A 23,814-nucleotide genomic window follows, 5' to 3' on the forward strand; every position below is an offset into this window, starting at 1 on the left:
TTTACTGCACCAGCCCGGACGGGACCCTCTTAAGGGTGGCATGTGTTTTAATTAATCATGTCGTCCTGATGTCTGGTCAGTGGTCACCCTATCCGTCTCGCGCTGCTCCTCTCTGGATGAATAAAGAGGGCTTTTCATCAAGCCTGAAGAAAAGGAAAATTGAAAGACTTAATTAATGCTCTTGTCTCTCTCTCTCTCCCTCTCTCCCTCCCTCTTGTGTTTTTTCTTCCTTTCAGACTAATAAAGGTGACGCGTTGGCCAGTCGCGTCCAGAACACGCTGGGATCCTACGAGGAAATGAAAGACCTGTTAACCAGCCACTCTAACCAGAGCCACTTGGTGGGAATCCCCAAAGGCAGCAACAACCTGCAGACGCCGACCACGTCGACGACGGAGAGACCCGCCATGGAGTCCCAGCTTTTCAACGACGCCCTGAGAGGAGGAACAGGTGGAGGTGGAGGAGGAGGAGCCGAGGGAGGCGGGGAGAAGAGGATGGCAAACGCATCTTCCTCGTTGTCAACTTCCATGCAGCCGCCTGCCGTGACCGCGTCGTCAACGAGCGCCACGGCGATCCCACATCAGACTTCTAAAAAGTCCCGGAGCTCCATGGACTGGTCGAGGGCAGGCCACGGACAGAGCGCCCAGGGGGGAGGCCTCGCCGTGACCGGGACGGGGGCGGTCACGGTCACGGCGGCCACGAGTGGAAGAGGGAAAATGTCTTTACTCGAGGAACAGCAAATGCAAAGGCACGACGAGCTGTTTAGCTCACTCAAAGATGAACTCGGTCTCAAAGGCGACTCAAGCCCTTCTTCCTCCTCTTCGTCCTCCTCTTCCTCGTCTTCTTCCGGGAGAAGGCACGCTTCCCACCCCTCCAAAACCCTTCCTCTTCCAGGTAAGTCCGACACTGAAAGGCTTCAAAGGAATAGGTTTTGGGAAAAATACTCTCGTTTCTATTCCAATCTGAGAGTTGAACGAAAGGATCGACACCACTCGTGTGTCTGTATGCTAAACGTAGAGGTAGCAGCCAGTTAGCTTAGCTTAGCATAGCAGTAAAACAGTAAGCAGGAAGAAACAGTAAGCTTGGTTCTCTCCAGTGTTACAGAAAACCAGCATACCAGCACCTCTAAATGTTAGTAGTTAACATGTTATAACTTAAAGTGGTGCCGATATGCCGATTTCTTTAGAAGGAGCCCGGCTAGCTGTCTCCCAATACTTCCTGTCTTTATGCTAAGCTAATGCTGCAGTCATGGAGTCTGCAGAATGGGAAGAACAGGAAAGACCCGTTGCGTATTTGGAGCCAGTCTTGAAACTAGTTACAAATGTCATAAAGCTCCTTTAACATTAGCGAAATCAATTGTTACATTTCCATGTATGTCTTTGAAACAAGGCTACCGTGAACATATGTTTCCACTCTTTATGAGTCTTTATGATAACGATCTAAACAACATGACATGTCCTCTCTTGTTAAGAATAATACTAATTAATTAAAATATCAAACCATTCCTTGATGTGGATCGATCAAACCTGCCATTCACACTACAAAAAGAGGACTTCTTATATTTTCATATTCATGGGTAAATGTTTGTATTTACTGGATCCACGAGTGCTGATGAATATTGTCAGTGCAGAACAGACTCCATCACCTTTTGGGCGGGGCTTGTGAAAGTGAACATCTGCATCCGATGATGAACCACATCTTTATAAACACATAATTTGCTTTGATTGTGATTGGCTCCATCCATCTGGTAGAGGGGTTTTTGGCCTTAGATTCTGACAGAGCAGAGCAATATTCCATTAGAACAGGTGTTGCTGTGGTTATTTTTGACTTTTTCTTTTTTTCTTTTCTCTCCATTTTCATTCACTTCTACAGATGGTGGCAATTTCCGATCTGCCACCATGGACGGTGGCCATTTCAAGTCTTCCACTAACACGGAAAATGGTGGACATTTTAAATCCTCCCCGTTTGAAAACGAGACCGGCTCCCACCTCTCCACGTCCTCCTCCCCGCTGGCTTCCACCTCGGTCCTGACGACGCCCACCCCCGGTCTAACCACTCCCACGTCTGGACTGACCACCCCCACCTTCCCGCCCGGCAGCCTATCGGGGAAGCCGATCGCGATCCAGCAGAAGCCCACAGCGTATGTTCGCCCGATGGATGGCCAGGACCAGGTGCCGAGTGACTCTCCCCAGCTTAAGCCCCCTCTAGTGGCCACGGAGGGGTTCAACAACAGCCAGGCCTACGGAGGGAACGCTGGCAACGCCAAGAACAAACTGCCAAAACTGAGCCTGGGCCACACAGGGGAGGTAAGAACCAACATTACTAAACATATCAGGTTGTTAAGGGACGAATGCTGTTCTGAACATGATCCCAACATATCGCATAGTGATTACAATTGGGTCACAAATAACCCAATCAATTTCAATCAAATATACATATATTGATAATTAAAATGTATTTACTTACTTGTATATACATTTTCATAGTATCTTCTGTGCTAAATATAGTTTCATAACCCACACAATAACCCCAAACATACGGAACGAATCAGTCCAACACGTTCTGGGTTTTCCTCATAACTTTAGAACCAGACGAAGTCAAACCACACTCTCCCGCTACTCTTCTTCTCCCATCACATCAAAACAGCGATCATCAACTTAACATAACTGTAGATACTAAACATATGAACCTGTGTTTACGTAATTATGTTTACATAACACAATTTCACTCTTACAATAATAACAATACTACTTGGTAGAGTGCTGTGTTGCCACAGTCTCCAGGCCAATGTCACCAAAGAATCACTCCGCCGTTCACCATTGTTAGTTGAGTTGGGTAGTTCGGTAGTTACAGCATAATAACAGCAACTCTCTCTACTCGCCGACATCATGGTGAATATTCACACATTTGGCTCATTGAAATGTCAAATGAATCTTAACAATCCCAAACTCCTTCACACACACACACACACTCACTTAACTCTCTGACCTGAACACTCTCTATCTGTCTCTCACTCACTTCCCTTTTCAAAACGGCAAGAAACACCAGGCTTGATGTGTGTGTGTGTGTGTGTGTGTGCGTATCTGTGTGTGCTGTGTGAAACCGGTTGACAGGCGAGTAGTCATCCATATCGAGCAAGCCAGCTGTTCCTGTGCTTTGATAGAGCTTGTGTTATGTGTGTGTGTGTGTTTGTGTGTGTGTGTGTGTGTGTGTGTGTGTGTGTGTGTGTGTGTGTGTGTGTGTGTGTGTGTGTGTGCGCGCAGCACTCCAAATGAGCCTGAGATGGAGCTTTGAGCATATGGCACCGGGAAGGAGGAAGCAAAAAGGGAGCCGGGGAGGGAATTAAAATCTACTTTACTTTCAACACTTTCTTGCGGAGGGGTGAGAACGAGAGTAAGTACATTCATGGCCGTGAGTGCTTTCTCTCACTTTGTTTTCACCCACACACCCATGGATGCCGCCGTTATCGCCCCTGCTCACCGTTTAGTTTTCCACTCCTCTCATATTTATTCCGGGGGAGAATTTATTGGAAGGAAAATGCAAACTGGATGCAGGAACCGATGTGGGGGAGGAGGAGGGTGTGAGAGAGAGAGAGAGAGAGAGAGAGAGAGACGGATGATAAGAAGGCGAGGGGGACGAGGCACGGAGACTAAGGAGGGATAGAGGGAGACAATGAGCGACTGATTACAGCACCTTATCATGGCTGTGTTTGTTCTGGTGAGATGAGTTATTGGATGTGTTCTGCAGCTTAAACGGCAAACGGAAGACTCTGAGAGTCCTGCTGCTCCTTTTTATGTCAAGGAACCGGGGCAACATGTCCACACTTTACCCTCCGACAGGTGACCCAAACGTCTGGCAACATAGTGACAGGTAACACCAGAGGCCCCACGGTGCCATAGATATCAAACATTGGGATATATTGGGATTTATTACCTGTTTGCAACTGCAAATTATGCAGTTTGTCAACATCTGTTTTATCTAATACGATAAAGCTTTCACTCGGTTGATCTGCCTTCAATCCATTTCTAATTGGCCTATAGCCAATGAACTCAAACATCTATTATCATCATCATCAACTATTTGTCAAAACACAAGGATTGTATCTTTATTGATGAATAAATACATTTAAACTCTGTATTATAAGCTGCTTAGAGCTAGTTCAACCGGTCATATTCACCCTCTGATATCTGTGTTACTGTGAAAACTTCTCCTTCAAACAACCGTAGTTCTACACAGTTTTACTAGATGAACACATGAACACATCATGGTGACTTTATCATTTTCTTTTGTCCAAATACTCATTTTTACTGAGTGTAGCATGAACGCACCACAGCGTAACTCAATGGAACCTCCGTCCCGGCTCTTCTCCGTTATAACAACAGCTGTTGCTGTCAGAGGAGTAACGGCGCTAGCAGCTCTCCTCCTGCACTGTATCACTGTCACACCAGATCATCTACAGATCGCATGTTGTTACTGAAGCTAGGCCGAGGACGATCCCGCTCGTTTACTGCATCCAAAATGTTCCCAAAAACAAAAATGTGTTGAAGGCACTTTTTGGCGGACATGAGGCTTGGAGTGTTGGTCGGTCCCCAGCTATCAGTGCTCGTCCTGATCACGACGATCTTGTGAAGTCAATCAGCAGGGTTGAGTTTCCATTTAACCGCGTTCAAGTTAGTTCAGGTGCAATGAGTGTGTGTGTGACATACCAGTATTTGGCTCACAGCTCTGCTGTTGAATGCTCAGTATTTTTGCGAGTGTGTGTCAAAGGGTGTGTGTGTGTGTGTGCGTGCGCAACAAGCCTTTAAACTGCTGTGGAAGCTTTCTGTTAGCACTATAGAATTATTGATTCCAGCCCGTTATTCCCAAGTGTGTGTGTGTGTGGGAGAGAGAGAGAGAGCGATAACACTATTGATTTTTTCCTAACAGTTACAGTAGGCTTAAATCTACCTCTAGACAAGCGCACACACACACTGCATTATATTTTACTTTGGACTAATCCAGTGTGACATGATGAAGTTTAGCTGGTAATCCTGCGCAATGAACTGAACAATCACTCAAAGGTAAAGTTTCTCTGAGCTCAGATCTGTGTGTAACACCCGGACGTACCAGCAGGAGTTCTAACATCACAACCAGTCGGAAGCCAAATCGCGGCCCAGCGTGAGGCTGGCGCGTGATGCGGGAACTTCCTCCTCCGGTGCGCGTAGGAGACATACTGTGCTGAGTAGGTAATAAGGACGATCTTATCTATTATCTTTAAATGAAGAAGAACTATCAGCGCTTGAGAGTAAACATTCACCGCTTCACAGAAAACACCCGCTTTCAGCTGCTCCCGGTGACATCCGGTTGTCTCCGCTGCACTCTCACTCGGGCAAACAACACTGGAGTGGAGTGGATAAACAAGTGTGTCTGTGAGGCAACGAGGTAAACACGGAGGTGACAGGTGACACTTCCAGCGGCGGCGTGACAAGTTTCATTTACATGTAGCTCAAGGTACAGAGCCGGCGTAATTTCACAGCGATTTGAGGGCTTTCCCGTGTTGTTGTTTTTTTCATGGAGGCATGCGGAGGTGCACTCGCCACTAATGTGGCGGTAAATAAGAAGCAGGGTAGACTAAGGCGGTAATCACCACGAGGCCAACGGCAACCAAATCAATTCCGCTCTCAGAGAAAGCATTCGTTCACGCCTCTTTGCATGAGGAGATCCTGCCTGACACACTCGCCTGGTGAGAGTGAACGCTGGGAAGCTGGCCGGACGGAATTCAGTTGAAACATCTAACACGAGGCCTGTCCAAGTGGTTTCAGCCGCTCAGAAAGCACCTCAGCTGAACAGGTTATGCGGGGACAGAGGAGATGATGCCCCTTTTAAAAGGCAGTTTGAAACCTCAGTGAGTAGGTTGTGTTTCATTAGGTTTTATTATTCCAAAATGTACCTTTTTAAAGTACTATTTTCTCCGACTTCAAAGACAGCCATGCTCGGATTTAATAAATGAACCGGCCCCATCTCTCTCACCTCGAGACACTTGAGCAACGTGCAAATAGCGCAAAACCGTCACCTGAAGTTGCCCGGAATATTTTAGCAGCTGACTATATAGTTCTGATCGGTTAAACGCGTGATGTTGGCACCTGTGCGGCTGCCACCCGAGGGAAGGCGGCGATGAGTGTTGCTCGAAGGTGCCAAGATGACGTCATACGCTCATTTGCATATTCATTTGCCACATCGGGCATCTTTGAGTTGGATAAACCGGTGCAAATCGGCTGCACACATTTGTGGACAAATGCTTGTGGCGTCATCACATTGACATCCTTCTGCCATGGTTATTATAATAATAGTTGTGTCTAGCTACAGTGGTGAGCTGAGAGTTTACAACTTTGTTATCCAAAAAGCTGTTTTTTTAATGAAGGGTGATTTTAATGCTGCACTAATGCCTGTCGTGATGAAGCCACAGAGAAATGTGGAGCCTTTTTAGTGTCTTTCAGCTCATTGTTTTGGTTTTACAGACGCTCTCGCTCACTCTCAGCTCTCACACCAACCCTGTTTCAAGCAACAGCAGACAGACCGAGTAGCTAGCCGGTGAACATTAGCAGCTCCTTGATAACACGTTAGCATCTTTATTAGATGATACTATGTCAGTTGTTACTGCTAAATATTGACAAAGTCAAGTAAAAAACAAAAGTGACAGAAAAACAAAATGTATTTTGAAAAATAGTGTTAAAAGAATCTCTTTAAATCCCACCAGCGAAGTGCTCACGAGAGAGAGAGAGGTTTCCTCTGACTGAAATGAAGTGTCTGCAGTGGTAAAGTGGCTGAATTAACATGAGACCTATTCACAGAAAACACTGTTTTTTCAGTGAGCTGTGGATCCGGAGCCTCAGAATAATTTACTTTGTACTGCAGAAGTCAACAAATGCTTAAGGAAGCTTTCCCCTGTTTGTCCATTCATTATCGTTACAGTGCAGATGGATAGCCGGGCGTTCGCGGGGGAATAGCGGTAAAAAACAAAACCCGCGTTAGAGGGATGGATGTGTGTAAAATTACGGCATGTAGAAAATACATTCTCTGAGGAAATAAAAGAAGAGGCGAGAGAACGCAGCGACGAGGAGGGTAAAAATATTCTCTCTCTTCCAGCAGAACTAGAAGAGAGTTATGAGGAGTCTGCCAATGCAGCAAACAGCTGGCCTCATTTGCATAATACCCATCAGGCCTCTCTTTCCCTCCGGCTGCTTGTCAACTCACGACCGAGACGTAACACGAATGAACACACACACACACAGCGCCGTCTTTCACCGTGTCGGCATCTGCCAATACATTTATATAGGCAGCAGGTATCTCTGATACTGATTCAAAGCTCAATGAAAGTCTTTTAACGCTTTCATTTATTAGCTTTTCATAGAGCCCACTAATTGCCTCTGCAGAGAGAGAGACGGAGGGAGATGAAGTGATTCAGCTTTTACGCTGATAATAAAATGATCATAAAACGGCCTTCTCGAAAACAAAGAATACAGACCGAGGAATCAGACTACCGCTGCGTGACTGCGGTGAGACAGAGAAGAGGGCGCTGAGGGAGAAATACACCGTAGCCAAAAGGCATGAAAGGGGAAGGCCTCCCATCAGACGGTGCTGCCGGGGTGTCATCACAGCAATAGCTGCCCGGCATTAAGAGAGATCACAGGGAGAGGGAGAGGGAGAGGGGGGGGTCAGGTTTCTGTATCTTAACAGCGAAGCTCATCTTTGAGTGGTGGTTTAATGATTGCGGCTGCCAGAGAGCGGTTAGTTATTTAGCGTTGCTGTTTAGAACAGAACATGATTGGAGACGAGCCGTTTGCCCCCGAGGATTAACATTACCGCTCTTTTGGCCGGATTAGCTGCAATGATCAGCATTGATCTCTGCCGTCACTTTAAGAGGCCGATGGTGCGTGTCATCGGCCCTCAAGAGTGCCGTCGTCTCCGACTCCTCAGTGAATCCCCTCCTTCACACCTCCTGAATCACACACTTCTTTTTTTCCATAAAGCCTGTGCCGGCTGTTATTTAAAATGTTCCGGCCGCGAACCCGAGGTCGGCGGTTCCAAGTCGGGGCAGGGCTGAGCGCTCGACACGCGGCGCCCGCTGATCGCTGACCTCATGGGGGGGGGGTCAATCCCTGGCTCTTCTGCTGCAGCCTCCACGCCGTCTGCCGGAGTGGGTTGGGGGCCTTTTAAGCGCCGGCAGCAGCATGTAGCCGGTGTCCCGGGTTCACGCTGTCAAGGATTTAATTCACAGTTTAAATCGGGAGTCGTCTGTGGCATTTGAATAAATGAATTATGAGCAGTGGTGGAAGAAGTATTCAGATCCCTTTGAAAGTATAAAGGCATCAATTATAATACAAAATTACATTTAAACTCTAACTTAATTAAACCAAATGCACTTTAAACAGTGAAAGTATCTTATTTTAGAGTATAATAAATTAAGTTATGGAGTTCTTGTTATTGACTTAATATTTTTTATATGCTGCCAAATAAAGTGGCTGTTTTATATTGTTCCATTGTTCCAGTAAGTCCACGTTTCTTGCTCTTAAGAGCTGTAGGCTGCTTCACATAACACATTACAGAACCCGCTGTTCAGTTATATGTGACTGAAGTATTACTAATAGTAATTAGAGTATTACTAATAGTAATTAGAGTATTACTAATAGTAATACTCATTCACCAACAGAGGGATCATTCCTTAGAATATTTCCAAACTGAAGCTATTTGACGTGACGTTTATTTTTTTTGATTAGTCAATTAATGTAATGACTTGATTATTATAACAATTCATCTATATATTCCTGTTTCAAGTCATTTACTCCAAATAATATAAAAACAAACCAAAGTAACGAGATCAGAGACCCTGTTTGTATGAAAATGCTGAACCTCTAATTCAAAAGGGCTCTTGTGACTCATAAATGAATTTAATAACTGTATGACATAGCAACCCGTTCCGATCACATTGACATTGAGATTGATTTCCTCACTGGAGTAATGTAGTCACGATAATCACATTTATTTTTTTCCAACGGTGTGGGGCAAAGGGGAATAAGTGAAAGGATTTACAGACTGTTGCAGTCTCCCTCATACGTGGCCGTTAAAGCAAACAGAAAATATACAACAGCCGTATACAACGCATGGTGAAACGTTATGTTAGCGTGACAGCAGCTGTGCATAAATGACTTTTAACACAAAGAAACATTTAGAAAATCAATTGTAAGGGACTACTAACATAAACACGTCCTGTTAAACCTAATGCGTCGTGCTTTGGTGGGGACAAAACTCAAACGTTTCACCTCGCCACGACGTGCTCCCGAGATGCTTTCGCTTTCAGAACCTTGTGATTGACAGAGCCGTGTACCTCACTCCTCCACAGTCCAAATACGGTCACTTCCGCTCACTGGTTGCAAAAAGTCAAGATGGCGACGGCCAAAACGCCAAACTCAAGGCTTCATGACGTCTGTCCACAAACCGATGGGTGACGTCGCGACGCTACAGTCTATGGTTCATACATCAGAATCACACTGCTGGGATGAAGCTTCCACTTCACACAGTTTACAGAGCTCCACCTTGTTGGGCCTCTTGTCTTAAACGCCTCCATTCTTAAGAGGATCGTGGGTAACGTTATGCAAATCAAACCTCGTTTTATAATCAATTACGTCGACGGATCCTCGCCACGTTGCTGATGTGGGATTGACGATGCCGTGCTGCGCTGCTTTAATGCAATGACATTTATTCCCCAGGAAGCTCATCCTAGTTAATACTTCTACTTCTCCACCGGTAAAATATAATGAATAACAAGGCAGCTTCATCTCGGACGATAAAAAACTCAGTCCGAAACGGCTAATAAGATATCCGACTATTCCATAACAGCTCATGTCTGGCGCTCATAAAAATATGGTAATAAAAATCTTTATTACTCTTGGCGTTACAAAACAATACACGGTGAACCCCTACTGCTCGCTCTTTAGTATTATTCATTAGGTTCTGATACAGGCCAGTGGCTGTTCCTAACTCTGTCTACGTCCCTGTGTGTGTGTGTGTGTGTGTGTGCGCGTGTCCGTGCATGTGTGTGTGTGTGTGTGTGTGTGTGGGGTAGGGACTTTTAATAAAAAAATGCCCCGCTGGGCTCTGCGTTGCCAGTTTGCCAATCAGAGCATAGCCACAATATGCAAATCACACACACACGGACGTAAACACACAGACACACACACACACAGGAGCAGACACACACACACACACACACACACACACACACACCGTGGGAGAAGGAGTGTTTTGATCTAGCAGGGCCATTACAGACATTTTAAAATCCTATGAATATAAAAAGGAGAGAGAGGGAGAAGGGTGTGAGCGAGAGGGGGAAGATGAGAGAGACGGGCGAGAGAGCATCGCAGAAAGAGAGAGGGAGGGAGGAGAGATAGGAGAGAGGGGGAGGAAAGTGAGAGGAAACGAGGTTTTCTGTTTAGTTTTTTTTTTTTCTGTTTACGATTTAGTTCTCGGGGAGACGGAACGAGAGAATGCATCAGAGAGATTACACGGAAGATAGACGATTAAATGGCTCTCTCTGTCTTTCCTCTGCCAATTTTTATTTTTATTTTGTCCGCATTGTTTCTTTTTTCCCCAGTTTGGTGTATTGTTCCTTGATATTAGTCTGGCGGTGAGAGATGAAAGTCGGCCCAAAGCCTGAGATTTATGGAAATGCTCGGTATCAATGAACAGGCAGCGTGATTGGTTGATTGAACGAAAGGCCTCCTGCAGTCAGGACAAATGCCTCGTCATGGTGGGGCTACAGAAATGGACCTTAATGTTGGAGTCAACTGACACAAACTCCGGCTAACAACCATCACTGATGACTGGCTTATGTGGTGCATGTGAGAAGTTATTAGACTGCAGGTACCAAATCATCAGCTTCTAGAAGAACTGTTTGAGAGGAGAGGAGGGAGAGGAAAGAAGAGGGAGAAGGGAGGAGAGAAGAGTAGAGTAGATGAGAGGAGAGTCGGGTGAGGACAAAAGAAGGAGAGGGGAGGAGAGAGGAGAGGAAAAAAGGGAGAGGGGAGGAGAGTAGAGGAGACAAGAGGAGAGTAGGGTGAGGACAGGAGAGGAAAAAAGGAGAGGAAAGGAGTGGAGTGGAGTGGGAAAAAGGGGGGAGATGATATGAGACAAGAGGGGAGGAGGAGAGGAAAGGATAGGCGAGAAGAGGGAAAGGGGAGGGGAGGGAAGGAGAGGAAAGGAAAGGAGAGGGGAGAAGATAGGAGAGGAGAGGAGAGGCAGCTAATAGGGTGATTAGGGGGGAGGAGAGCTGCTGTTGAGAAAAAAGAGCCAGTGTTGGATTATTTTCTCCTCTTAAGAGCTTACAGAGAACCAGCCGGTGTTTTACACCTCAGCTCTTAAGACCCCCAAATCCCCCGATTTAGACTTAAACTGCATAGAGAGGGAGGAGAGGAAGAAGGGAGGATGAGTGAGAGAGGAAATAAAGGAAAGTGGGGGAGTAGGAGAGAAAGTAATAGAAGACGAGTCAAGGAGGGAGATAAAGAGAGAGGGTCAGTGTTGGTTTAGAGTATATACCGTTGAAGCACACAGGAAACAATGTGTTAGGAATAAACAGAAGGGAGACGTATACAGGTGTCGTTTCCAGTGAAATACTCTGGCTGCTGTGTAAAAACACACAGCTCACCTGCGTGGGTGTCACGTGGTTTCATAGCTCCGTGGCTGTCGGGGCCCGGGCCGAGGGCCAACGCTGGCCCCTGTGATGGTGCTGAGATGTCTCTGCTGGGTGACTGGAGCTCATTCTGTAGCACATGTTTTATGCTGACAGCGGAGAGAATGGAGTCAAGATGTCAATGTGAGACTAAGGGTGCGATTTGACCTGATATATATATATATATATATAAAATAGTTTTTTAAATGCAAAAATATTATAGATATTCTGCCGAGTGAACCCAATGCCTAAGGGTCTGAAAACATGCATTCTCTCTTCTGGCCATCAGGGGGCGACTCCTCTGGTTGCAAAAAAAAAGTCTGTTTGTATAGAAGTCTATGAGAAAATGACTCTACCTCTCTCTTGATTTATTCCCTCAGTAAACATTGTAAACATGAGTTTATGGTCTCAATCTCTAGTTTCAAGTCTTCTTCAATACAACATGATGTTCATTTAGTAAATGATGGTTCATGTAGAGTCAAATAGACCATAAAGCAGAGTATGCTTTAGGGCGGGTTTACTGTGATTGACAGGTCGCTGTCGCTACCAGAGCCATTTACGGCGTCACTAAGTCACTCCTCCCCCGGAGCTTTCGAAACTGAAACGTAGCAAAAATCTTGCTTTTAAAATGAAAAGGCATTCGTGCGGATGTAGCCGAAAACCCAAACAAGCTGCCTAGTCTTCGTCTTCTATTCAAGATTAGGCGTTCTAACGAACGTACGTTGTGTCTGAAGAGACAGAACTTGCAGCGATACTGGCGGCAAAAAGTTCCACTTGTTAGCAAAATGCTAGTGGAACCCAACTAAAGAACAATTAGCATCATGTAAGATGATGCGTGTACTTTGCATGCTGTAGACACGCGGAGCAGAGATCTACCATGCTGTTTCAATACAGGCCAAAAAAAAACCCAAACTTCATAGGTTTTGTTGTCGTTGTCTTAGGAGTGTGTATTAATCTACACAAAACGTCCCGTCAGGGTAAGAGACATTTGGTTAACGTGACGCCATTGATTTTGTGTACAAAAGGGACTCATTCAGTCCTCTGGGGATTCATGAAAGTGTGTGTGAATAAACACGCAAATGTATAGACACACACACATTTGATGCCCTATTATACTCCTGAGGACCCCCCCCCCTCCTCTCAAGAGGCACTTATTTAGTTTGTCCACAGGCGTCACACTGAGAACCACACACAGACGGACCACACGCACGGCCGGCACAAGCACACACCTGTCAGTCATTCTCTTTTCATTCCCTAATTAAAAAAAGAGGTGGCGTGTGTATGTGCGTATGTGTGTGTGTGACTATATAAAGGCCTTTCTTCTCCATTAGTACAGGTATGTGTGCATGTGTTGCGTATATTAATAAAGGGGGGTTTTCTCCCCCACTGAACGGAGCGTGTCTCAAAGAGACAGAGTGTGCGTCGGTGTGTGTAGGAGGTGTTGTGTTCGCTATTAATCACAGCGGAGAATCTCCCTCCCCTGTTCGGGTAATACAGATGTCATCCAGAGCAGGAACTCCAGCGTGCCGCTACCTGGCTGCTGCGTGCTGAAGTGGCTCCAGCAGTATTGTTTGTCTTGTTAGAATTGAATTGAATTTTCTTAACATTATCATAGCATACCATGCTGTACCCACGCGTTGCATCGGCCGCAGTTATGCACCAGTATGTTGTGTGGTTCACTCTGCACGTCTACATAAAGACGGTGAATTAGAAAGTCTGCTTCGCTAGTCGCTTTAAGTTCAGACTTGTCTGTAACAACAACAAGACAGAGAGGAGAGAAAGGCTTGAATGTGTTAGACTGCAGCGATTACAGCACCAACAAAAAAAGGAAAACAACAAAGACTTATTTGTTTACCTACAAAAATAATAATAAATTGTCTTTTTTTTCTAAAAAAATAAAAAATAATCAATGAGGGTATCGATAAGGAACCGAACCGATAAACTTCTAACGATACCCATCCCGTGTTATGGGATACCATCCCTAGGACAAATGATGAGTCAAGTTACAGATTTACATTTCATTTTGTGTATGCTAACAAATGAGTTGTGAAACTCGCTGTCGTAGGATGTAACAGGTGCTGTTAGTAGTAATGGAAGAACAGCTCAGCACTGACGGAAGGACTCACAGTCTCATTGGTTGAAACAAACGCCTCCGTGTGGAGTCAAACAAAGATGTTTTTGTAGCAATAAGACAAAAGACAGCGAGTGTGAGAGCAGAGAATTTGTTTTTGAAAGTACAATAAAAAAAAAAAAAAAGCTGTCCAGTCATAGTAAGTCATTGATATAAACTAGTTCAGATTGCTCTGGAAAAGCCAGAAGTGAAGTCGAGTCGACGCCGTCTAGAGACTTGTCTTTTTCGTGTTTCCCGTTTGATTGGCTGTCAAACATCCTTGGTTGCACCTTACTTACTGCAGGATAAATGTCACCTCCATCACTCTTATTACGGAGGTGAGCGGCACCATAATACGAACATAACTCTCAGCAATGCTTCGCTCAGTTTGAACAGAGGTCTAATCCACCAGAATAATTAATAACACCTGTGTGGGCGTGCTGGCCCTTTAACTCGACCAGAGACAGTTTAGTAGCTATGAATCATAGAGAAGAAAAAAAATCACAAGATAAACATGCACTGCAAATTGAATCTAATAGATACAGAGCCAGCACACAGAATATGAAACAATTAAGCTACAATGCGTTAAACATGTGCAACACACACAGCAACAAGTCACGTGACATCGTGGAGAAATGTCCACGTAGCGGCGGGACAAATGGTTCTCGAAGCCGATGGTCTCGCTTGTCACGGATCGGAAGTTTCTTTACAAAGAAGAAGAGCCAGAAAAAGATGCTGTGATGGGCTGAGGGTGAGCTGGAAAGCTCTCGTCTTGGCACGCTGGATGGTGCACGAGGTGAAAAAAGCAGAATTGATTCAATGGAAGGTCAGTGTTAGTTATTGTTGTTGCTGAGGAGATGAGATACTGTGCTTCTTTTCACATGTGACCGTGTGTGTCTTTGTTCTCTCTGCATATCGATGTGTGGAGGCCGAGAGAAGAGAAAAGAGCTTTTGAAAATCTGACGGGTTGGACGCTACAAGTTACAAAGGTGGTTTCAAAGGGAGATTATTGAAAACGTATAAAAATAAAGTACAAAGAAAGTGAATACATATATTCCCTCTTAAAATAGCAACATAGCATTTTAGCTCGACTAGCATCGACTTATCAATTTGTGAAGAAAGTTTCCTAATTTTCGTGGCACAGCTCCAGTAGACGGATGACTCCGGGTCCCGCTAATACAGATTGAAGTGTTTAGCTTGGCTAGCCGGCTCCAGGATGTGATCCATCAGAAAACAAGGCTAATGTTTTCAGCTAAACCACTCCTGGTGCAATTATATGGTCCACTGGCATTGATCATAGCTCCTCTTCTTCAATCTATTCTCCTCTATCCCTCTCTCGCCCCCTTTAATGGCTAAGTCGGTGTTAAATGTTTGATAAATGGCTTTTGAGACCGCTTTGCCATGGATTTATTAAAATTCTATAAAAACCTTCTTTTCTGTGTGTGTTTGTGCTAGTGGAAGAAAGTGAGGGCAAAAGGTATACTGTTATACAGTATGTGTGTGTGTGTGTGTGTGTGTGTGTGTGTGTGTGTGTGTGTGTGTGTGTGTGTGTGTGTGTGTGTGTGTGTGTGTGTGTAGGTGTGTGTGTGTGTGTATCAAAATGCTCTGGTTAGCTTCGCTGTCTTTTCAGACGAGCAGCCCCTGAGATGTCACCGTGTTAATGCTAACAAGTTAGCCGAATTAACAAACCTATTTTCACATCCTGCAGATTCAGAGCAACACTGAAATATATTTACAGTAAAGTGTCTGCCATGTGACAAATGTAAGTTCAATATCAACACACTATTTAGCTTTGATTTAGTAACTAACTCCGGAGAAACACACAGTACATGTCTCCTTAGCCGTTAGCTAGGTGTGTGACGCTCTTCACTGGCTAGCTGCTAGCTGTCTCCGCCATTCAGTGCTGAGCAGTAGCTTAAAGTGGGTTTATTGAAGCTGTTTGGCTGAAAACAGTTGCTACTGCTTGAAACATAGTTTAAGTCAGGAGACAAGACTAAACTGTATAGTGTATATATGCTGTAAAACAGTAACTCTTAGTTTAGCTCTTATTTAGCTAAAATAAGACTAACAGCTAACGCTTTAGCCGCTAAAACCCTGCAGAAGACACCAAAACATCCACACATACCACTTTGTTTGACCTTAAAAGAACCCTCTTTTAAAGTGGGGAACTACCACAATCTAAATCGGCTGGTCCTAAGTAAAGCATCGGATATGCACAACAAAGACACACACACACACACACACACACGTCCTCACACATGCACATGCTAGTTGAAGGCCAATTAGCGCTGGGTGAAAACGACGGCTTTTTTGAAGCAATGTTTCAATGACGACATTTAATTGGATGGTAAATCAACTCCTTATCTGCCTCTCCACAGCTTGGTGTGGGGAGAATGAGATGGAGGAAGAGAGGGAGAGAAAGAGAGAGTGAGGCGGAAGAGGAAAAAAGGGGACAGAGAGGAAGAGAGGGGGGGGGGGGGGGGGGGGTGAGCAAGCAAAGAGACGAAGAGAGGCAGAACCAGTGTGTATGTGTACAGTAGTATAAAGTGACCTTACCTTGCTAGAGTGGCAACTCTGAGACTCTGAAGTGGCCTCGGCTGATAGGAGGCAGTTAGTAAAGACAACAGCAGAGGATGGCAACCATGACCACTGTGATGGATGTGCATCAAGAAAACCTTCTGCTCAAAAACAGCTGCCGGGATGAGTCAACCAGTCGCCTCATTGTTGTTCTCCCGTTAAAGTAATACTTCAAAAGAGTAATGCTTTTTCACTGCAAGCATTCTGACACGTCACACGGCCTAATTGTGACTCATTTAAACTACGATGGCTTGTGTTTAGGTGTCGCAAAACCTGGCAGCTGGCTAGTAAGTAAGCTAGCTGGCAAGCACGCACAACACCAGGACCATTTACAAGGCTTCCATGAATGGAAATCTTTTACATCTATACACCTTTTATTACTGTGACAATGGTAACGTTTGGGCTGTGAAAAAGGCACATTTTTTTCTCACCAAAATATCAGGTTATATTTGTCATGTCGAAACAAACATCACGGCATGTTATTTTTGAATATTTAACACGTAACTAAAGCTATGAAATATCTAATATCTCTGAGCACTCTCTGTAATACCTACATTTGAGAAATCCTTGGTCACAATAATCTTTTTTTTCCGATTTATTTGTATTAATTTAGATAACTAATCCTGGCCAATTTATCAGATCTTCAAATCTAATATTATTCAGGGTCAACTTTTTACAACTGAGTGTGCAAAACTGCCATCAACAATGTCACATGACGCAGCAGGACTAGCGAGAGAGACACCGAGCTAGTCCGAGAACATAAGTCCTTCATGTCATCAACAATGGAGGATGAGTGCAGTCCGCAGGAGCGCCACAAGCCTGACTTTTTATTTGAGAGGTGTGGTGATGAAAGTGTGTGAGGTGGTGAGACCTACTTTTTATATGTACTCCACAATCTTTAGATTATTAGGCAGGCGGACTCATACACAAACATGCACATACCAGTGTGCACACTGAATCCCACAAAGCAGCTGTTGAACCAACACACACACACACACACACACACTGTCTCCTCTGAGGGCAGTGCTTATGATCTAGCTAGCATGCTGGTAATCCCAGTGATGGCGGTCACTCCAGCTCTGTAAACAGCTGAAATATGGATGATAAAAGGAGCAGATGAAACTGAATAAACGAGGAGCCCGTGGACCAAAAAAAAAAAAAGTCCTTGAAGATTTTCCAAACCCTGTTGGACCTCAGTCTGAACCGCGCCTCCCCCTCCAAAACTTCAATCGCGCCGACTGGATGACGGACACTTCTTATTTGACTTTGACATATTTTTTCATTTCTTTTTTCTCTCTCTCTCCGTGGCGCATCGCGGCCCCTCCGGTGTCGAGGAGGGACCGCGTTAAAAGGACGCCGTTTCGGTTACTTTGTGTAATTTAGCCAGTGAAGTAAACAGCGTCCTGAGAGAAACAGTTGAGGGAGAGGAGCGGGCGAGCCGGTGGCTCTCGGAGGACAGAGAAAGAAGGTGTTTACATTGGTCCGGCTCGAGATTGGATTCTGTTTGACTTTGTCTCTGCGTAATCTTTTTTTCTATTTCCTTGCTCATTATCCTCCCTCATTCTCTCTTTGCGTCTCGTCTTTTCTCTCTTTCATCTTCTCTGCCTGCCAATCTCAAACTACCTCTATGCTATTGTAGATATGAATAGCCTGTATGTCTTTAGGGATGTTTTTATTAATTCATATTTTGTCATCCCACATGCTTTCACTGAGTCATTCATCTCTCACACACATTTACATGGAGAGGAGCCTGTTTCTTCACTCTCAGACACATTACTATAATTACCTCTTAATGATTTTTAATTCCAGTACAAAAGAAAGAAAACCCTCTGGTGGATTGGAACCATGAAAAAGACAGCGTTCTCTAAAAGGGAGTCCTGTGAGCGGGTTCACATTAACACATGTTTGTGATGCAGTTTTTATGGGCGGCTGCGTGTGGAGTGTGAGCCGGCTCCTCGCTAATGCGACAAATGGATGTAATAAGCACTCATTCGGCCAATCAGAACGGAGCGTCGGGCCGTAATTTGTTCCATATGTGGGTACATGTTACAACTTTTTTTTTATTCAACCCTCTTGTATGTACACAGGCGCTTCTGAATATTTGATAAAGTGATTATAATGCCAATGGTCAACCAATCAGAGTGCTGTCTACTTTTTACTGTAGACCTTCACTTTCATTTCTATTCAAGGTCTCAAAGCTCAGCCATGAATTAAACATATTTCTGAGGATTAGAGATGTATGAAATATGTATTATAGTTTCATGTAAGCACACTACAGTGTAGTCTTATGTAAAGCAGACCAAAAGTCAAACATTCCTGTGTGCACACATAACCGGGCTCTTTCTCTTCACTATCTACGGTCCGTTATTTATATGGATGGATCCGTACCCATACATAAACACGTTGGATTGGATGGATTATACATATTTACAGGTTTTCATTTAACAGTCACACACTCACCAGGGATTGGCTTTTATAGCTGCATGTTTACCTTGGATGCTAGTATCAAAAATGACATGTAAAGTAATGACTGTCACAGTCACGACAATTTAAAGCTGAAGTTAGTTTAGTTCGGTTCCAAAGCCTAAATGGACCAAACTCATCATTTTATGATAATAGATATGTTATATTTAGTGCGATCTATATTGTGATCAATACAAATGGCAGAAATCTAATGCAATATGATTTAGTAACCGAATAAAAAAAGTAATGTGTAGAACTGTGCTCCCCCCCCCCCCCCCTACATCCACACTGTACGTGATATGATTTAATCTGATTTAATTTAACTACATTCTCACCTGGTATTGATACGCGTCTCCAGTGTCCACTCTGAGATCAGATGGCTCTCTCCAGATCAAACAACGGAACGCCACATATTTCCTCCCCCGTCGTTGCTGTACAGTATCTGGATTGAAAACGCATGAACGCTGTGTTCAGTGTGGTCGCAGCGAGGTGTAAAAGGGAGTTATGAGGTAACGCAACAACAGCACAGGACCAACCTCATTGCTGTTTCTTTGAGCTCTTTGTGACTCCAGAGAACAAAGATATACACCCACATTCAATAAGTGAGTATTGCTGATGATGCAGAATGACGTCCAACGGTCCTTATGACTTCATGTGCACGGCCCTCAGTCAGTTTGAACACAGTCTTTTTTGTTTTGGTCATCAGATTATATTGAACATTTCAGTAAATCTAGTTTAGCCAATATATCACCTTGTTTCTTATCCAAAGCCCTGTTGTTGTCATTGATAACTTTAACTTAAGCGAGTTACTGCGAGTCCTCCTGACTTGTGGGTAAAACAGTAAATGGACTTGTACTTGTATAGCGCTTTTTTTCTTCCTCTTCCGACCACTCAAAGCGCTTTAACTCGACATGTCATTCGACCATTCACACGCATTTGCACACTGATGGCAGGGGCCGCCATGCAAGGTGCCACCTGCCCATCAGGACTCTAACTTATCCTTCACACACCGCAGGAACAGCCTGCGGGAGCAATTTGGGGTTAAGTGTCTTCCCTAGACTAGCGAATCCGGGGATCACGTTTTACTAGAATGCCCATCATTTCTGACGGGCCCCTCTCTGCCGATCTTTGTTCGCAATCTAACGTTATTTTTTGAGAAGTTATGTATATTATTTGGATGACACGCAGTTATAAGAGAGAGCTTAACCACCATGCACAGTTCTCAATACATTGTGTGTGTGTGTGTGTGTCAGTGCCAGCCAATCAGCAGAAACATTTAAATAATAAAAAAATTAACATTTTGCATTTGATGAATCATTTCTGTCGTTATTGAAGCAAAAATGCCAAATATTCTCTCGTCCCAGCTTCTCGATTGTTTTCATCAGGATTTTCTTCCGATGTTCGCGGGCAGAACAATCGATTAATTAAGAAAGCAATCAGTGTGTTAATCAATAATGGAAGTGGGTTAGTTTTAGCAGCGCTGTGTGTGACAGTGTCCACATGTACCTGTCTATGACTGAGTGTGTCTGCCTTTAGGTTGGTGTGTGTGTGTGCGTGTGTGTGTGTGTGCGTTCATGTGTGTAGACGTCTATCTATCTGAGCAGCAATTTCAGAGAGAAAGGATTTCTGCCTCAGTAATTGCCTCGGCTATATCCCCCCCTCTTCCTCTTTCTCTGTCTCATTTTCCTTTGGTATCTATTTTCTCTCTGAATTCTGTCCTCTCTCCTGCAGACTTTCTCTCCGGCTCTCACTCATCTTTCTTTTTTTTAATTTCATATTCCCTCCATCTCTTAGTCCTTGACATTAACCGTGATCTCACAGTTAGACACACTAACGCACACAGACACACACACACACACAGGAGTCACGTGTCTATTAAAAGCCATTAAAGACGGTTTGTATTCACCGAGCTCGGAGTAGACTTCTATCTGTGGAAAAGTGGTGTGACGTTTTTTATAATGCTCACAGTGTGCCGTCCGGTTCAGAGGTCCGTACTGCAAACAGGAGTCAAACACCAAAGCGTGGTTGTATCTTCGCTGTGCTCCAGTGAACTAAGAACAACCGTGATGGACAGCGACGGTTATAGTGAGGCGGGAAGAGACAGATGTATGGACGGAAATAGACCGACTCAGCGAGCCTGAAAACACAAAAAGAGACAAGACTGGGGAATCATATTTAAATGTTCTTTAATTTTTACGTCCATCAAATATGGCGAAAACACTCTTTTTGGACAGACCGCCGACAAATAGTTTGTAGTATTTGTAACATTCAAACTGTTTTCCTTTGTCTTCAGATTATCATGAACTAACAGATTATCATGAACTAACAGATCATCATGAACTAACAGATCATCATGAACTAACAGATTATCATAAACTAACAGATTATCATGAACTAACAGATTATCATGAACTAACAGATTATCATAAACTAACAGATTATCATGAACTAACAGATTATCATGAACTAACAGATTATCATGAACTAACAGATTATCATGAACTAACAGATTATCATGAACTAACAGATCATCATGAACTAACAGATTATCATGAACTAACAGATTATCATGAACTAACAGATTGTTATGAACAACTCACTCAACCTGAATAGAACACTGAAAGAGAGCACAACAGCGCTGAAGTTTTATTAACATAATAAAGAATAATTGTTTTAAAGGTGCAATGTAATGGCTAGCTTTGTTCTCCAAACCACTGGGGAGCAGCATTTCACCTCCTCAGTTCGTATTCTACTGGGACTATACAATCTAAATTTATAATCATCAACAAAACATACCAGCAGGGCAAATATACCTACATTTTAACCAAACTGCTGAAACTCTGAGAGGAGGTGAACATAACCCTGCTATCCTATAATGATCATGTTTGGTGTTGGCCTTTAGTTAACGTACAACTTGCTCAGCTTAGTTTTAGCAAGGCTGTAGTAGCAAGAAAACAGCCACATCAAAACCATATATTGATGCTATTTGGAATATTTTTTGGTTTGTTAATGTCGTCAATTGCACTAAAGACAGGTTTCACTAAGATATCCAACATTAGATGTTACTTAACTGTCCAAAAGAAACGTCGCAAATTCAGCGTCAAACCTCACCTCTTTACTCGCCCAGAGCCGTCTCCAGCGGTGGAAAGTCTCGCCATCGTTTGCTCTTGTTTTTTCTTCTTTTCCTATGGCGTCTTTTCTTTGCCTCTGAACATGGTTTCTCACCGGGAGCGAGTGGTTGGGTTGACGATATAGGGGGCTTTGCCAAGAGCTTCGGCCATCTTTGTGTTTACTGGGCCGCTAACCGTGGGTTGTAGCTTCAACATGATTGAGCACCTTTTTTTACTGTTTGGTCGAAAGCAGCCCAAAACATTTCTCTGGAAAGCACACGTCTTCATCCTCCCACTGCGGTTTCCTGTTGACTCACGCTCTCATTAATACAATGTTGATGTAGAGAGTAATGAGCCTGTGTGGAGGCACAGCTCATGTCTAGAAAACAGATGGAAGTTTTGTTGTTTAGCTCAAGCGGTTTAGACTCTGTTACCACACACACACAGCTAGAATCACTTTTATTGCTTTGTTATGTTAACAGTCAGTGATTTAAGGCTGGAGATGATGTCATCCTCCTCATCATGGTTAATAAACTGTTCCTGTGCTCATGTTGGTGCTATTAATAATGGTGTGCGACCGAGGTCACGGTGCTGTAATCATGTCCGACATGAGTCTCTCTGCCGTCCTCCCAGCTGTTCCTCAGTCCCGCTCCTCTTCTTTAATGAGCCTGTTTGTTGCATTGATCTAAAGCCCAGCCAGTTGCTTTATTTTGCTTTCAATTACTTTTTTTGGAAGCGATAATTTGGCAATGGACTCGTGTTCATGTTTGTCGTAGGTTTTTAAATCTCAGAGTCATGTGTTTCCCAGCAGCGGCAGTAACTTTTGGTTTGTTTGGACTAAATAGAAGAAACAACTCGTAAAACTGTAGTTTGCATTAGAAGCAAATAAGCCCTTTGGCTGATCCGACACAGCAAAGACTTCCAGCTGCAGAAAAACAGTTTTAATTTGGTATTATTTGACCGTCTAACTTTCATTGTTTGGCAGTGATATTTTACTTTTTGGGCACACCTTTCACGAGCATTCTAACACTGTGTTGTTGGCATCTGGTGTCACTTCAGTCTTCAGACCGGATCGCTCCTGTTCAATAGTGAAGGCTTTGTTGACACATGTTAACACGGGATTAGCACTGAACTGTACATTCAGGCAGAGTAGTTGCATATGTTAAAGCTCAAGTAGCCTTCTTCTTCTTCTTCTTCTTCTTCTTCTTCTTCTTCTTCTCCCCTGAAATAAAACTCAAGTCGGGCCCATGAATCGTGGAGCTGAAATGGTCCCCGTGGTTAACACGACTCAGGCCAAACCGCAGGCACTTTATGGCTTTTTTTATTTTATTTTTATTTGAAAACTGAAATATCTCAGCTTTCTAAATGTCCCTCCATTACTTTACTCTGCCCACATGTACAAACCAGTGTTTATAAATCACAGTGAGGAGAATAAATATAATTCTACTATATTTCATCGTGCATTGGGCTGTACTAAACACAATTCTACTGAGGTGGATAGAGTTTGGAGTGTGTTTTTTATTTAAAAAAAGAAAATTCTTAAAAGCATATGAGCATAATTGTAAGGAAAGGATTCAATGGTGTGTTTATGTGCTAGCCTGCCCTGCTAACTAGCTCGCTGCGTAGCCTGCAGTTGTAGCCAGTTGTCATTTTTAAGGCCAAAGAGCACCTTAAGAACTAACTAGGTTACATTAGTTTAGTTTAGTTTAGTTCCCTTAACAATATTACCCCCCCTGCGGTAAAAATCAAGCCTGGAAGCTAACAGTTTATGCTAATGTTAGCGGCATAGTCCTGTTCTTTGTGTTGACACTCAAACGCTACGTTGGCCGAACACGTAGCAGTCACATACAGCG

At 43.9% G+C, this 23,814-nt stretch overlaps 1 protein-coding gene across 1 annotated transcript in view; it reads left to right on the forward strand.

Annotated features, from left to right (window-relative positions):
• aff2 (AF4/FMR2 family, member 2) overlaps positions 1–23,814 on the forward strand; it is a gene marked incomplete at both ends in the record, with an annotated part of 136,207 nt that overhangs the window by 44,677 nt on the left and 67,716 nt on the right. The window contains 2 exons of the mRNA XM_079167445.1: positions 237–891; positions 1,870–2,303. Coding sequence (XP_079023571.1) covers positions 237–891; positions 1,870–2,303 — 1,089 coding nt within the window. The remainder of the gene's footprint in view (positions 1–236; positions 892–1,869; positions 2,304–23,814) is intronic.

The sequence above is a fragment of the Pholis gunnellus genome, assembly GCF_910591455.1.
Source record: "Pholis gunnellus genome assembly, chromosome: 10".
Taxonomy (NCBI): domain Eukaryota; kingdom Metazoa; phylum Chordata; class Actinopteri; order Perciformes; family Pholidae; genus Pholis; species Pholis gunnellus.